This window comes from Hyla sarda (assembly GCF_029499605.1).
Source record: "Hyla sarda isolate aHylSar1 chromosome 1 unlocalized genomic scaffold, aHylSar1.hap1 SUPER_1_unloc_16, whole genome shotgun sequence".
Taxonomy (NCBI): domain Eukaryota; kingdom Metazoa; phylum Chordata; class Amphibia; order Anura; family Hylidae; genus Hyla; species Hyla sarda.
This window is the reverse complement of record NW_026607577.1, coordinates 1-17,136: the sequence shown is the minus strand read 5'-3', so window position 1 is coordinate 17,136 and position 17,136 is coordinate 1. Positions and strand designations below refer to the sequence as shown.

General features: G+C 42.8%; 1 protein-coding gene across 1 annotated transcript; it reads right to left on the bottom strand.

The window, feature by feature from the left end:
* Nucleotides 1–8,492: 8,492 nt before the first annotated feature.
* LOC130298014 (gastrula zinc finger protein XlCGF17.1-like) lies at nucleotides 8,493–15,387 on the bottom strand (the record flags this gene model as incomplete). Its single annotated transcript, XM_056550897.1, has 2 exons — nucleotides 8,493–10,180; nucleotides 15,262–15,387. Coding segments are annotated over 2 exons (977 nt in total), but the record flags the coding sequence as incomplete, so codon positions are not given.
* Nucleotides 15,388–17,136: the final 1,749 nt, after the last annotated feature.

The window sequence follows — 17,136 nt, the reverse complement described above, 5'->3', positions numbered from 1 at the left end:
TATAATTCCCCCCACACAAGGTTGGCAGTATACTTCCCCCCCACCCACAAGGTTGGCAGTATACTTCCCAGCCACCCACAAGGTTGGCAGTATAATTCCCCCCCACAAGGTTGGCAGTATACTTCCCCCCCAACCACAAGGTTGGCAGTATAATTCCCCCCACAAGGTCGGCAGTAAAGTTCCCCCCACATTAGGCAGGCAGTGTTCCCCCACATTAGGCAGGCAGAGTTCCCCCACATTAGACATGCAGTGTTCCCCGACATTAGACAGGCAGTGTTTCCCCACATTAGGCAGGCAGTGTTACCCCACATTAGGCAGGCAGTGTCCCCCCACCGACATACATCCTCCAGCCATATACAGTGTATGGCTGGAGGCTGTATGTGTGTGTCAGAACACCGAAGATGACGTCCCGCTGGTCACTTACCATGCGCGTGTCATCCTCAGTTCTCCCTGATGCTCCGCTCTGCTTTATGGGCGCACGCATACGACGTCAGTGACGTGATGTCCCTGCGTGCTCTACCTCCTGGCGGTCCCTGCATTTTTAAAGCGAACGCGGGAACGCAGAGAGGTAACCGGGATATCCTTGTGTCCTGACATGACCTTTCGGGACACAGGGATGTCCGGAATGTGACGGGGGCCTGTGGCCGCGTGCCCACAGAGAGGGCTCGGTGTGCCACCTGTGGCACGCGTGCCATAGGTTCGCCATTACTGATTTCGTGAGTGTGCAAATATCATGAGGAATGTGCCGTGTCCTCATGGCACTCCACTTCCTGTAACTTTCCCGGGCTTTCTTTTTTCAAACTCTTCACATGATGGGACGGGTGATATGAGAGAGAACAGATGGGGGGAGAGCAGATAGGGGAGGAGTGGACAAGTAACAGAAATGTGGAATCTTCATCCTAAATGGGCATTTTACATATACAGTATATAAAATGTATGTATACACACATGTAAATATCTATCACAGTCCCCCCTAAAATGACCAATTTTCCCTTTCCCTAATTTCCATCATCCTAACTCATCTGCCCCCAATGCGTTTTCACTGTACTTTAGACGACCCATGGCTTATCCATGGACCCCCTTAGCCTCAGACTTTACACATATGGAGTCAGATGCTGTCCCTATGGGTCACTGGTGTTATAGATGGCATTGAAGCTCTGTAATGGGGTATAGGCTTCATCTGTAATCTCAAAGTCCTCACTTGTCATTACTGGCGTGGTATTCTTGTCGGTTGTCTCACACTTCTTCTTTAGGCAAAACACAACAAAGCAAGATTATTAGAATTAGAAGTATGGTTATTTTACTGGTCCTATACTGGCTGAGATATACGTGCAACAAGTCTCCCAAACATCTTGTATACCCCCCTTTTTCCTTTTACACCATATATCATATCTAATGCCGTACCATTTTGGAATATTATAGTGGATGTGACTCTTAGTTGTTCGGTCTAACCTTGAAAAGCATTTACAAAGAAATGTATTAATCTTAGTTGGTTATAATAGATATAATTAATTTTACTCATGGAAATCTGGGATATTATTGACTCAACTCCATCTTTTTATTTGACCTCTAGCTATAAACTCATCTGGGGCCCCTCTTGGGACTCCTTTAACATCAATATACACAAAGGGATCGAAACTCCCAGCAGGGGCTGTATGTTTTCCTCTAAAGTGTGGTTTAGATTTCTTTGTAGGTTCTGTAATGGAAGTGTGTATGGGCAGACGTGTCTTGACTAATGTGTATTCCCCAGTTTAATTCCTTTCTAATTTAACTCTAAATTTCATATCCCCAAGTATCCCATACTTTACGATAGTTACTATTTACTCATCTGGCTAGCTAGGTCTATCCTTTCTATAATCTTACACCAAGTATTCCTTTCCTTTATAACATTATCACTCACTGAAATACTTGTTGCACCCCGCTTTTTGTACATGTTCACCTACTGATTCTCCTCATACAACGTCACATCCTATCAATCCGTTGTGATTATCTTTCCCTTTGGAACAACCATGGTTATGCACAGACATAGATTTAACAGTTATCAGAGATACATCTATACGGGATCATCATATGCAATCTTCTCTTTCCTTACTTATTTCCTGCATAGGTTTTGAAGAAATGGGTGACAATTACAGAATCTGAACTAGGTACAGTTTCACAAAAGGTTCTTAATTGTATACTTCACTGTATCTATGGTAAGGGATCAGTACACTTAGACAAGGAGACACTGATATTGACCTACCCCAGGCAGTTAGATGAAGTCTACTCATATTCTCTGAAACAGGTAAGATGATTATGGAGTGTGTGGTCAGGTACCTTTATTGTTTTCACCTAGGTCATATGTCAGATGTAAATGATGACGTCTGTACAAACCTTCTTTCTGCATTGTAGAATCCTGAGGCGACCCAATGTACTGACATTACTATGCACATAGCTCCCCTCTGCTTAGTGTATGGGGTCATATATGTTACCATGGGGTACAAGACTGCTGGCACATACATTTTCTTACCAACTCTTTCCGGATGCCTTCTTTGCCCTGTACCACCTCTTTCTTCTTCCATTGGTCTCTCTCAGCATGCATAGCTGGTTCCTGCAAGAGACCTAACCAGAAAATTCCACATTGCCCATCCACCTGTACACTTTGTACCATCATTGTGGGGGAACAGGAGCGCTGCAGCCTTGGCAGCCTCCTTCACCATTCAGTCCCCTTGGCTTTTGGGGCTGTTTCCTTCATGTGTCTCTGATCTTTACGATGGCCACTTTCTCTGGCCGCTCTCGGACTTTGAACACTTGAATTACAAACTACAGATTGGTTCGCTCAGGGATTCAAGAACACTCCTACGTCAATAGGCCCATACTTGTGGGCGATAATTAAAGTGTACCTGTACTCGTGTCATACCTTCAGATATCTTACACATCTCAGTGAATACCTTCAACTCTACTTCTCTGAACCACCAGCTCAGATCAAGTGGTTTATTGCAGTAGAAGTTCATTCTGCGTGTGGTCACCATATATCCTGTCTTATGTATTACATCTTTACATTACTTAGAACAAACTTACATTTATAACTCAGCATTAACCATGGATTCTCCGATATCCTATCATGGCTCTTGAATTATTATTATTATTTTTTATAAGTTCAAGACAATCAGCATCTTCATCTTACACTAAATATCATTATATAGTTATCCACTCAAAATTGATGTTATTCAAATAAATATAATATAGAATGTATAGGTATATCACGTTGTGTATGCAGGTACTATAACACATTCAAGTTTAAACAGTAGATTTGTGACTGTGTTTCATTAGACCAAGGCTGTTCTGTCAATCTTCCTATAAGCCCCGCCTTTCTCCTCCCACTCCTCTATGTCACTGGTCACCACCCCTTTGAGTCTGGCTTTTTGTCTTTCAGTTTGTTCATTCCTAAAAAATTCTTGAGCAATCAGTGCCTACATGGAGACATACCATACACATGTCACATGTAACAATACCAACATTTACAAATACTCAACATACAACACACACAGGGCCCACATTCTCACCAAAAATAAAATGTAAAAGAATAAAAATATATACAGAGCTCTTTCAAAAATTGGGAAAAAATCATCGTCAATGCGCATTATTTATAATCAATAAACCATTAGCTGATTTTAAATGCTTAAAGTAATATTCATTAATTAAACAGTGATCACTTTTTCATTTATTTTACGTTTTATTTTATTCTTCTTGGCCAAACTTCTCTTGTTACTCCTATAATATAATCAGACAGTTAATTGAATTTCCTTATAAATTTACTTATTTTTTTATTTTATTTTTATCCATCTTGCACTCCTGCGAAAACAAACTTATTAAGAGATTAATAAAATATCATCAAGTAGTTTCATTATGACATAAACATGTACATACACAGTTTCACCTAAATCCATTCACTTGTCATACTCCATGTTTTCCTAATCTATCATATATGTTTCAATTGACTAGGTGTGTTAAAATGGCTGCAGGGGAGTGGAGGTGAGAACTAATTGCATGAGCTAAAATGGCTGCTGGGGGAGGAACTCCCCCCCCCCCCCCCGTACAGAATAAGCATGTGGCAGAGACTAGCAGCCTCATGGAAAGAGAGAGAGAAAGAGAAAAAAAAAGCATGGAATGAAGAAAGGTAAAATCTGGGTTTATAACTTTAGGGATTAGTATTAGGGTGTCACTCCATAAGGGATTCTTAGCTCCATAATATTAATAATATTATACATACAGTTAAATTTTCACAGTCCCTCCCCCCTGCTTACTACAAAGGCTCTCTTCATTGAAAATATGATAATTCTCACCATCCTATCACCAGTTTATAAACAAATGTATGTCTGAATATCGGTGTTAAAGGGTACCTCTCATCAAAAAAATGTTTGATATTTTATAGATTAATGTATGCAGAATAACTTTACAATTGCATGTTATTAAAAAATATGCTTCTTTCTATTTAATTTTCCACTTTGAAGAAATGACCACTAGGGGTCTCCCTACCAGTCCTGTCAGCAAACATTTCAGACTCATGCTGGAGTCCTAAACACTATGAGCTGCCAGTCTGCTTTGTTCACAAAGGAGAACACTCAGAGCTGCCAGCCTGCTTTGTTCACAGCCTGTTTGGCTGTGAACAAAGCAGGCTGGCAGCTCTGAGTGTTTAGGACTACAGCATGAGTCAGAAATGCTTGCTGACAGGACTGATCGGGAAAAATACAATAGAAAGAATCATATTTTTCATTAACATGCTATTGGAAAGTTATTCAACATTCATTAATCTAAAATATATCAAAAGTTTATTTGATGAGAGGTACCCTTTAACTTCAATACCTAAATATTTGCATCATACTTTCAGCCAACACCTTATGCCTTTCTATTCACCTCACATTCTTTTGCCTATCTATATCCATTCAGATGGTTACAATATAACTAAGTCAAATCACAATTGTTCTCAAGAATCACGCTGTTATATATAACTGTATATTACACTGCCATATATATATATATATATATATATGTATATATATATATATATATATATATAAAGCTTTTATCCTATGAACCATCAATATATTTCAAACTTGCAACTGCCTTAATATCTATAATTTATCAATTCCATTTTTAACTCACCGCATGCTTTCCATCAAACTGCATTTGCAATTCCCTCAGTGAGCTCAGGTTACTTCTGCACATTCCAAAGCCCTGCAGCTCCCTTCAGCCCCCTCTGTTTCCTCCAGAAAGCCCACAAACCCTAGGGAGCCCCCAGCTGTTGCCAACTAAAACCCTCTCAAAAACCTTCCTGTACTTTTAGGAGATATCTTTAAAACACTAATACATTAGATCTAGTATTAGAAGGGAAGTTATTTCCCCCTCTTCGTCTGAATTAGCTAATTTAACAATAATCCATGGACACACACACAATACAAGACACATCTCACATATTCTATCAGTTGCAATGGGACAAGTTCCAGGAATCTGCTATTGCCGGCAAAATCCCTTGTACCCCCAGTCCTAGATAAGCTCTAATTATGACGTTATACCAGGCAACCAGCACCATATGTGTCCTAGATCACTTCTCTATTTATAACTCTGTCCTAAACATTCTGATGATGCCTTAACATCCCAATGCTTATTTATGACAACATATTCCACAACTCAACTCCCCAATGAACAGTCCCAATTCCACTTATTCACTCACATACATTTCATACACACTCGGGCAGTAAGATAGCTACATTATACATGGGTAATTGTCTCTGGACGAGAATGTATCTATCTTTCTCTGTTAGGTCACATGTAAGTCCGCTAGATCAGCATGACAAAACAAAGGGGAGACATGGGTACTTTTGGCTAGGTACAAGTATGTCCTACCGTACGCCTGGAGTTGAATCCCATTTGCGTCCGCCTTTGTTCAATCGTCTGGTCTGGGTATTACAACCTGACCTGCACATGAGGCCTATAATCCAGCCCCACGACATTGGGCGACATCTGTGGTGGATTTAACTCAGCGTTTATGTAACTATCTTACTCCCAGCCAAATCTGTATACAGAATGTATATACCGAAGCATAGAGAAATAAATCAGACAGAGCCATTGTGCTTTAGAGTTTCCTGTGTGCTGTCCACTCAGCATTTATTTCAAATCGTTCAAGCTTATATCAACTTTGTCATTAACATAAGTTCCCACCCCCTGCTAGGGGATTTTCTAGCATATAGGGAGTGAGCAAATAGCATGGGGGATGTGCCTTGTCCTCGTGTTGCTCAACTTCCTGTAACTGTTTCACAAGTCTCTTTTGTTCAGTCTTCACACGATGGCGGGGGCCAAGATACCGGAAGGAGCAGAGGGGGAAAACAGATGGGGAAGGGGGGCCTCCTAAATGAACATTTTTTTACATAGATAAATCTATTACACCCCCTTTCACCCCTTATATTAATTCTATGTCTGGAGCCATTGGCGCAGGCGCTGAGGCAGGGAGAACAAATCTCTGGAGTCTCCATCGCAGGACGACATCACCTCATCTCATTATATGCAGATGATACTATTTTGTCACTTACTGATCCCTCTGTCTCTGTGCCGGCTGCCATGACCTCCATACTTCACTTTGGTCGGCTTTCCTATTACCACCTTAATGCCACTAAAACTCAGGCCCTTCCTCTAAACCTTCACCCCGCCCTGGTAGATACCCTTAAAAACGTGCATCCCTTTGATTGGCAAACCACTAGTGTTAAATATCTAGGAATCAAACTAACATACCCTCATAACCTACTATACTCCAATAACTATGAACCTTTCCTACAGACCATCAGCGTTGAAGCGGACAGACTAAGCTCTATCGACATATCTTGGACAGGCAGAGTAGCAGCCTTTAAAATGCTTCTTCTACCCCGCTTCCTCTATCTCTTTAGAACCCTCCCGATTGCTGTTCCTAAATCCTTCTTTTCTAAGGCCAAAGCCATTTTGTCATCCCTTGTGTGGTCAGGCAACAGGCCCAGATTGACCGCATCCATATTGACTACTAAGTCCAGAGACATGGGAGGACTTGGAGCACCAGATTTGTGGTGTTATTATCTTGCCGCCCTGGTGGAGATGTTGAGAGGCTGACGCAAAGAAGATTTGACCACTGCTTGGGCCCATATAGAAAACTCCTTGATTTCCCCATACTTAAAGACGTTCTTTTTCTGCCATAATGGTCTCCACACACCGCCCCCTTTTCCAACGCTATTGTGGCGGCCTCATATAAGGCATGGGTAACATACCTCTCCCTAGTGGACACCCCCAAAACCACGGACAAAACTCTCATTCCCATATCTCTTATACAAAGCATGAGCCCTGACATATGGCTGGTCCCATGGATTCACAGTGGGCTAACACATCTCCACCAACTTTATTTATCTGAAACCCTACTACCCTTTTCAGAATTGCACTCTACCTTTTCTATTTCTCACTCTGACGTCTACAAATTTCTGCGCTTGCGTCATTTCTTACTTCATAGTCCACCATCTTCCATCCAGTTACATAAACCCTCTTAAATTTTTCTCTCTAGCAACCTAAAGGGCCTTCGCCCCCTTATATTCTAATGTATCCCATACTTCCCAATTTCGCAAATCACACCCCTTTCGTTCCTGGGAAAACGAGCTGGGCAAATCTATCTTCGAATCCCAATGGTGAGCGGCTTTCCAGAATATACATAGAGCCTTTCAATGTGTTTCACATGTTGAGTCTGCTATGAAGACCATATTGAGGTGGTACTACACTCCTGAGCCCCTGTCCCACATCTACTCAGAAATCACTGGACTATGTTGGCGTGATTGTGGACAGAGGGGCACATTGTTACACATTTTGTGGGAATATCCCTCCATTAAAGCCTACTGGCTCGCCTGCAAACAGAGGTTGAATGAGGTTTTAGGGGAGGAGAGGGCCTGGACCCCACAACAGATTCTATTGTTTCTCGATGTATCTGATATACCTAGAGCCGAGAGAGACTTAAAGGGGTATTCCAGGCCAAAACTTTTTTTTATATATCAACTGGCTCCGGAAAATTAAACAGATTTGTAAATTATCAATACAGTGGAGAATTAGAAAAACATCGGCACTCACCGGTTCTCTTAAAACAGCTTCTTTATTGGTACTCACAACATGAAATGCAGTCAGGGAGAGGGATCTGTGCGGGGGGGGGGGGGGGGGGGTAAATAGTAGGCGTATAACACATCTTCGCTTTGCCTTCCAGATTTGTAAATGACTTCTATTAAAAAGTATTAATTCTTCCAATAGTTATTAGCTTCTGAAGTTGAGTTGTTTTCTGTCTAACTGCTCTCTGATGACTCACGTCCAGGGAGCTGTGCAGTTCCTATGGGGATATTTTCCCATCATGCACAGCTCCCGGGACGTGACATCATCATTGAGCAGTTAGACAGAAAACTTCAGAAGCTAATAACTATTGGAAGGATTAAGATTTTTTAATAGAAGTAATTTACAAATCTGTTTAACTTTCCAGAGCCAGTTGATATGTATAAAAAAAAAGGTTTTGCCAGGAATACCCCTTTAATATGTATTATCCTAATTGTGATGAAAGTTTCATTTACCAGCATGTGGAAATCACCCAACACCCCATCTATAGACATGGTCATTAATAAAGTAAATACCACCTACACATATGAACGCATCATCGCCTATGGTAACGGCTCATATTTCACAAGCGATGGAATAGGTGGTCTTCCACAACACAGGCTACTGGTACTATATAACCTGCTGAGATCACTTACATTCCCTTTGCGGTCCCTTTTCTACGATCCTCCACCCCTCCCCCCTTCTCCTACCTGCCTATCCTTTCAATACCTTCTCCTGACTCCTTACACCTCTTACCCCTACACCCTCCTACCCCTACCTGTTCCTTTACCCTCCATTACCGCTCCCATCATTTCCTACTGAGATAGATATCAGGATGTAGACTGTTTACATGCCACGCAGAGTAACTAAACTCTTGACACTCAAACCCTGTAGTAGGTCAACGCTCGCTATTACTATATGACTAGCCCATTAGAGTTCAAAGACACATTGCAATATATTCTTGCAATTGTACAAGTCAACTTATTCCACCTTTGTTCTTAGGTTCTTTTGATTTTTTTTAACTTGTATGTTTACCTGTTTATATACTTGCTTGACTTCTACTTAGTCCCCTGCAAGGGACTTGCATTGTACTTTTAGATTGTCAAAAAATATTCAATAAAAACTATTGAAACAGAAAATGGCTTCTCCCCTGTGTGAGTTCTTTGATGTTGAATAAGACTTGATTTATCAGTAAAACATTTTCCACATTATGCACATGAAAATGGCTTCTCCCCTGTGTGAGTTCTTTGATGTTTAACAAGCTTTGATTTCCCAGTATAACATTTCCCACATTCTGCACATGAAAATGGCTTCTCCCCTGTGTGAGTTCTTTGATGTTGAATAAGACTTGATTTCTGAGCAAAACATTTCCCACATTCTGCACATGAAAATGGCTTCTCTCCAGTGTGAGTTCTTTGATGTTGAATAAGACTTGATTGATCAATAAAACATTTCCCACATTCTGCACATGAAAATGGCTTCTCTCCAGTGTGAGTTCTTTGATGTTGAATAAGACTTGATTGATTAGTAAAACATTTCCCACATTCTGGACATGAAAATGGCTTCTCTCCTGTGTGAGTTCTTTGATGTACAACAAGACCTGATTTAAAAGGAAAACATTTCCCACATTCTGAACATGAAAATGGCTTCTCCCCTGTGTGAGTTCTTTGATGTTCAACAAGATATGATTTCTGCGTGAAACATTTTCCACACTGTGAACATGCAAATGGCTTCTCCCCTGTGTGTGTTCTCTGATGTTTAACAAGACTTGATTTAGAAGTAAAACATTTCCCACATTCTGAGCATGAATATGGTTTCTTTTCTGTATGAGCTCGTTGGTGTCCAACATCCCTTCTGTGACCTTTATTTAGCTGAACATCCTGTGATGACTGAGAAGACAGGACCTGTATATAAGGATGAGATGACAGATCTTGGCTGTGAAGGGCTGAGGGTGTATCTGGGATAATGGAATGTTCTTCATATGTATCTTGTGTGATATCATCATCTGCTTTATAATCTGAAGATATAAGATTCTCCTCTGATCTCCTGGTACAAGAATCTGCAGAGAATAACACAGATTTTATTATCAGTATTAACCCTTTAACAACCCAGGACATTTTTGTATTTCTAAGCAATAGTACTTTGTAAATCCACCCTTCATTTTTAAATAAGATTTACTGCAAAACTGAAGAAAGATATTTGCTATGATAGCGGAGCAGCCATACAACAGTGGTGTCAAACTGTGGCCCTCCAGATGTTGCAAAACTTCAACTCCCAGCACACCCGTGAGTTGATGTTTTGCAACATCTGGAGGGCCACAGTTTGAAATCACTGCCTTACAAGGAGCAGGGACACCAGTCTTTGACAATCATGTGGACACAGCCTCAGGGAAAATCACTGCTATGGGGCCCGGTCAGGGACCAGATGACCGTGCCCCCCAATCCACTTGACCCCGCAGGTTATAATGGAGCAGTCATCCAAACCGCCCCTTTATAATCCTCATGCCAGCCAGAGAATTCAGGCAAAGGATAGGGGATACGTTATAGATCACGGGGGTCCGACCCTTGGGACTCCCTGCAATCTCCAGAATGGGGCCCTGGCAGTCTGCTTGAAGGGGGTGGACCAACCCTGCATGGAGTGTCGGCCGCGGCATCCTGTGGGGGTTGGAACGGACGCTTCCAGCAGACTGCCGGGGCCCCGTTCAGGAGATCACGGGGAGTCCCAAGGGTCAGACCCCCCCCCGCAATCTATAACCTATCCCCTATCCTGTCTAGGCAGAGAGTATCACATTTTTGTCTTTTGTCTATTAATGTGTATAGAAAGACTTATGTCCTAATAAAGTTAGTGACATTTTCCTGGAACCAAGTTAAAAGTGGAACCTTTACTTTTAATGATTTTCGCTCACGGCTCGCCAGCCGCACCTATACCTCCATTTGCACCCACACAGGTGACCTGAACTGGGAACATTTCCGTATCAGAGGGAAAGAATAAAAGGGATTTAAAGGGATACTCCACTGCTAGACATCTTATCCCTTATCCAAAGGATGGGGGATAAGATGTCTGACCACAGGGGTCCGGCTGCTGGAGCCCCCGAGGATCTTCTGCAGCACCCCCCGTTCTAAACAAAAGCCAGATTCCAGTGGTTGTGATGTCACGGCCACGCCCCCTCATGATGTTGCACCCCCTCCATTCATGCACGTGGCGTGACAGCACGAGGGGGCGTGGCCACTACTTCACAATCACTGCCTCTGGCTTTAAGCGTTCCGAAAGCTGGAGCACCCCTTTAACTCCTTAAGGACTCAGACATTTGGGCCTTAAGGACTCAGACAATTTTATTTTTACAGCAAGTAGCAGCAGCAGATACAGCGATCGGCACTCCCTTCATGGCTAGCATTGGGTACGAAGCATTGGATACATTCATTTTATTTGTGATTCCCTTAATTTTATTTTGTCTAGTAATTCCTTCAAGTTTAACGATGACTGGTTCACGCAGACCAGCGGGGTCGCCATGTACTCTAGCCAACTTATATGTGGCAGGATTCGAACAGAAATTTGTGTTCTCAAGTAGGAACAGGTTTATCAGTCATATCGTGCAGTACCACAGATTTGTCAATGACGTTTTCATCATGTGGGCGGGGACGGAGTTTTGTGGACTTCGTCTCCGCTCTAAACGATGAAAACGATATGAACCTGAAGTTCACATGGAAAGTTGGGACGCCAACTTTAGAATTCCTGGACGTGGAAGTCAGTGTTGCAGATGCCAAGGTAGTCTCCAAGGGTTACCGTAAACCTACGGTCTGTAACTCCCTCCTGCACTTCGAAAGTTACCATCCTGAACACGTTAAGAGGGCTGTCCCGTATGGGCAGTTACTAAGACTCAGAAGGATAAATTCCGAATAAAAGGGGTTTCGAGGTGCAGGCGGGGAGAATTACATGCCAGACTCTTACTACGCGGATATCCTAAAAAATATTCTGGATATGGCCTTGAACAAAGCTAGGAGTAGAAAAACAGGGATACACTGTTGAGAAAAAATAAGAATGAACATAAAGATGGTAATGGCAAAGATAATCGGGATTGATTTTAATTAGGCTTTACATGTAGCCCTCTAGCAGAAAAAAAATCAAAAAAGTCATCCAAAATAATTGGAATTGTTGCAGAATGACCCGGACCTCCAGAATTTTACAAAAAAAACCTCCTCTCATTACTTTAAAAAAATGTAAGAACCTAAGTAATGTTTTAGTAAGTAGTTCCCTAAAAAAATCCTAACCCCAGTACTAACTGGCTGACTAAGGATATGCCGAAGGGCAATTTCAAATGTGGAGGGTGTAATTGGTGTAGCTTTTACTGTACAGACAAGTACATCAATATAGGAGGTATAGAAGTGACGTGTAAGGATTTTTTCTGTTGCAGAACAAAAAATGCTGTCCTATGCCATCCAGTGCCGCTGCAACCGCTTTTACATCGGCTGTACCATAAGGGCAGTCAATGTACGGTTTCGGGAACACGTAAACTCGATCAGGACGGGGAAAGGTTCTCCCCGCCTGATCGAACATGTACGCGAAGTGCACAATAGTGATAGTCACACCTTGCGGTTTTTTGTTTATAGAGAGCGTGTTCACCCTAAAGCGGGATTGGATACCAGAAAGACGCTACTGCAGAAAGAAGGAAGTTGGATCCTTAGGACGAACGCCCAGGGGGGCCTTGGTCTTAATGATAGACTTGATATGAGCGTGTATTTATGATTGAATAGTAGTATTTTTTATAACTTTTTACTCTGCAATTTTGTAAGTTGATATATTGGTTTTATGTCCGCATCCCGTGTGTGTGTGTTTTTAATAAAGTTGTTTGTAAAGATGCCCCCCTGCCGTCACGCGACTAAGGCAGGTGTATTTACCTGGAGCAGGTGACGGCAGGGGGTGTGGTCTTTTTTTTTTTTTTTATTTATTTGTTTTATTTTTGTTCTAGGAAGAAAGAAGCGCCCTTTGTGCGGGGTGTGAAAGCTGCTTACCCTGCTACGGGAACCTGGCGTCCAGCTGATGTTTTAACTGCACCTGAATAAAGATGATCCTGGCACCGTAACCGTGAGTGGACTCTCTGAGTGCTCCCCTGTATGTCTTCTTGTGCTGAATTTTAGGTTTTCATTTTTTCCTCCTCACCTTCAAAAATCATAACTCTTATATTTTTCCTCCACAGACTAGTATGAGGACTTGTTTTTTTACGGCGACCAGTTGTCCGTTGTAATGACATCACTCACTTTACCATAAAAATGTATGGCGCAACCAAAAAAATACTATTTGTGTGGGGGAAATTAAAAAGAAAACCACAATTTTGCTAATTTTGGAAGGTTTTGTGTTTCTCACGCCGTACAATTTACGGGTAAAAATGACGTGTTCTTTATTCTTTGGGTCAACACGATTAAAATGATGCCCATAATATACATACTTTTCTTTTACGGTTGCGCTTGAAAAAAAAAAAAAAAAAGCAAACTTTTTAACTGAATAAGTACGTTTAAAATCCCCCTATTTTGAGAAGACCTATAACTTTTCATTTTTCCGTATAAGCGGCGGGTATGAGGGCTCATTTTTGTGCGCCGTGATTTGTACTTTTTATTGATACCATAATTTGCTTATATAAAACTTTTAATACAAAGCAGCTATTTTGGACTTTTTTTTTTACGTTCACGCTGTTCACCGTAACAGTATCATTAACATTTTATTTGAATAGTTCAGATATTTACGCACGCGGGCGATACCAAATATGTATGTATGTATATATATATATATAATATATATATATATATAAATGGGAAAATTGTCCCCATTTTCCCATTTCACCCCCAAAAAAGTGTAAAAAAACTAAATATATATATATATAATATATATAGTATATATATATATATTTATTTAGTTTTTACACGTTTACGTGTTTTATTGTGGGGAGGGGGGTTTTTCACTTTTTTTTAAATATTTTTTTACTTTTTATTTTTACACTTTAATAGTCCCCAGAGCAGACTATTTATAGCACTCATTAGATTGCTAATACTGTTCAGTGCTATGTATAGGGACATAGCACTGATCAGTTGTTATCGGTCATCTTCTGCTCTGGTCTGCTCGATTGCAGACCAGAACAGAAGACCCGTGGAAGGCAGCGGAGGCGGGTAAAGGGACCTCCATGCGCCGTTCTGGATGATCGGATCACCGCGGCAGCGCTGCGGGTCGATCTGATTATCCATTTTAGTGTCCGCAATGCTGCAGATGCCATGATCTGTATTGATCACGGTAACTGAGGGGTTAATGGCAAACATCCTAGCGATTGCGGATGTCCCACCACTACCGGCGGGTTCCTGGCTGCGATCAGCAGCCGGGACCTGCCGCGCATGTTCCGGGCATCGCTACGATGACCACGGTTATGTATAGGACGTAAATGTACATCCTGGTTCGTTAAGTACCAGCTCACCAGGACGTACATTTACATCCTGCGTCGTTAAGGGATTAACGGAAAAATTCTAGTACATGAGTCCTTATCCCCTACTGTGTATAGGGGATAAATGTCTGATCACTGGGGGGGGGGGGGGCCGGACCACTGAGACCCCCGCGCGATCTCCTGCCTGGCATCCTGTTTGTGTATCTCCGGCTCTCTGATAGAGATTCATGGAGAGACATGTCGGGCACCTCTTGGTGCGGTGGTCGACAGTAATCCCTGCACGGAGCGGAGGTCACCTGTGCCTGGAGAGATCTGGGGTGCTGGGCAGGAGATCACGGGGGGGGGGGGGGGGGGGTCCCGCTGGTCGGACCCCCACGATCAGACACTTATCCCCTATCCTCAGGATGAAAAAGGAAGAGAGTAGCGACTCCACAGAGACAGAGAGCTGGTATCTACTGCTATATGGAGTAATATTAGTCTGTATATAATGTGTTTTGATTCATAAACAGGTATGGCGGTAGTATTCAGTCACTATAGTAGTGGTGATGGGTATCAAGTCGACTGCTATGGAGGGCAATTTAGAGGGGAGGGGGGATAGTATTTACCCTGAAGTCCCAAAGATTCTAGTTTACACCAATACTTCCCGAAAATATTATTGCAGCCGGTGACTGAATAGAATCTGTGACTCTTCTCTGTATTTAGTGGTTACTACTCACCTGGGCGGTAACCTGTAGAAATGTCCTCCTTATACTGCTCATCACTGCTCAAATCTGTCTCTTCTTCTACTTTTACGATTATGTCTGGAGCATTAATATAGATCAGATCTTTCCCTGCAGGAATGTCCTCCTCTATACTGCTCATCACCCGCTCACATCTGTCTCTTCTTCTTCCTTTTATGTCTGTAGCATTTATATAGGTCAGATCTTTCCCTGAAGGAATGTCCTTGTCCTCCTTATACTGCTCATCACCGAGCTCACATCAGTCTCTCTTCTTCCTTTATGTCTGTAGCATTAATATAAATCAGATTTTTCCCTGTAGTAATGACCTCCATATTCTGCTCATCACAGAGGACGGGGACACCTCTTGATGCTGTTCTCTTACTGGATCTGACTGTAGGGAACACATACAGAGACTGAATTCATTCTTTACATACAAATAATGAGAGGACCGTGTGGTATATAGTCATGTCTATTACCTGGTGATGTGAGGGGCTGCTGAATCCTCCATCATGACCTGATCCTTGTACTGATCCTTGTGTCCTCTTCTACATACTCCCACTCCTCCATGGAGAAATAGAACCGCCACGTCCTGACACCTTATAGGAACCTGACACATAATGATACAGTCATCACACCCCGACCCCCTTCCAGTGGTGTTACTGTATATATGTCCAGCAGTCAGCATTCGCCTCCAGTGTCACCTCTCCAGTCATCACCAGACCCCTCCATTACTGTATAATGTCCCAGCAGTGTCACCTCTCTCAGTCATCACCAGACCCCTCCATTACTGTATAATGTCCCAGCAGTGTCACCTCTCCAGTCATCACCAGACCCCCTCCATTACTGTATAAATGTCCCAGCAGGGTCACCTCTCCAGTCATCACCAGACCCCTCCATTACTAGTATAAGTGTCCCAGCAGTGTCACCTCTCCAAGTCCATCACCAGACCCCTCCATTACTGTATAATGTCCCAGCAGTGTCACCTCTCTCAGTCATCACCAGACCCCTCCGATTAACTGTATAAATGTCCCAGCAAGTGTCACGCCTCTCCTGTCATCACCAGACCCCTCCATTACTGTATATATGTCCCAGCAGTGTCACCCTCTCCAGTCACCACCAGACCCCTCCATTACTGTATATTCCCAGCAGTGTCACCTCTCCAGTCCATCACCAGCCCCTCCATTACTGTATAATGTCCCGCAGCGAGAGGTCACCTCTCCAGTCCATCCACCAGACCCCTCCATTACGTGTATAATGTCCCCAGCATTCCCAGCAGTGATGTCACCTCTCCAGTCATCACCAGACCCCTCCATTACTGTATAATGTCCCAGCATTCCAGCAGTGTCACCTCTCCAGTCATCACCAGACCCCCTCCATTACTGTATAATGTCCCAGCAGTGTCACCTCCTCTCCAGTCATCACCAGACCCCTTCCATTACTGTATAAGTGTCCCAGCAGTGTCACCTCTCCAGTCATTCACCAGACCCCTCCATTACTGTTATAATGTCCCAGCAGGTGTCACCTCTCCCAGTCATCACCAGACCCCTCCATTACTGTATAATGTCCCCAGCAGTGTCACCTCTCCAGTCATCACCCAGACCCCCCTCCATTACTGTATAATGTCCCAGCAGTGTCACCTCTCCAGTCATCACCTAGACCCCTCCATTTACTGTATAATGTCCCCAGCAGTGTCACCTCTCCAGTCATCAACAGACCCCTCCATTACTGTATAATGTCCCAGCAGTGTCACCTCTCCAGTCATCACCAGACCCCCCATTACTGTATAATGTCCCAGCTAGTGTCACCTTCTCCAGTGCAACCCAGACCCCCCCATTACTGTATAATGTCGCCCAGCAGTCGTCACCTCTCCAG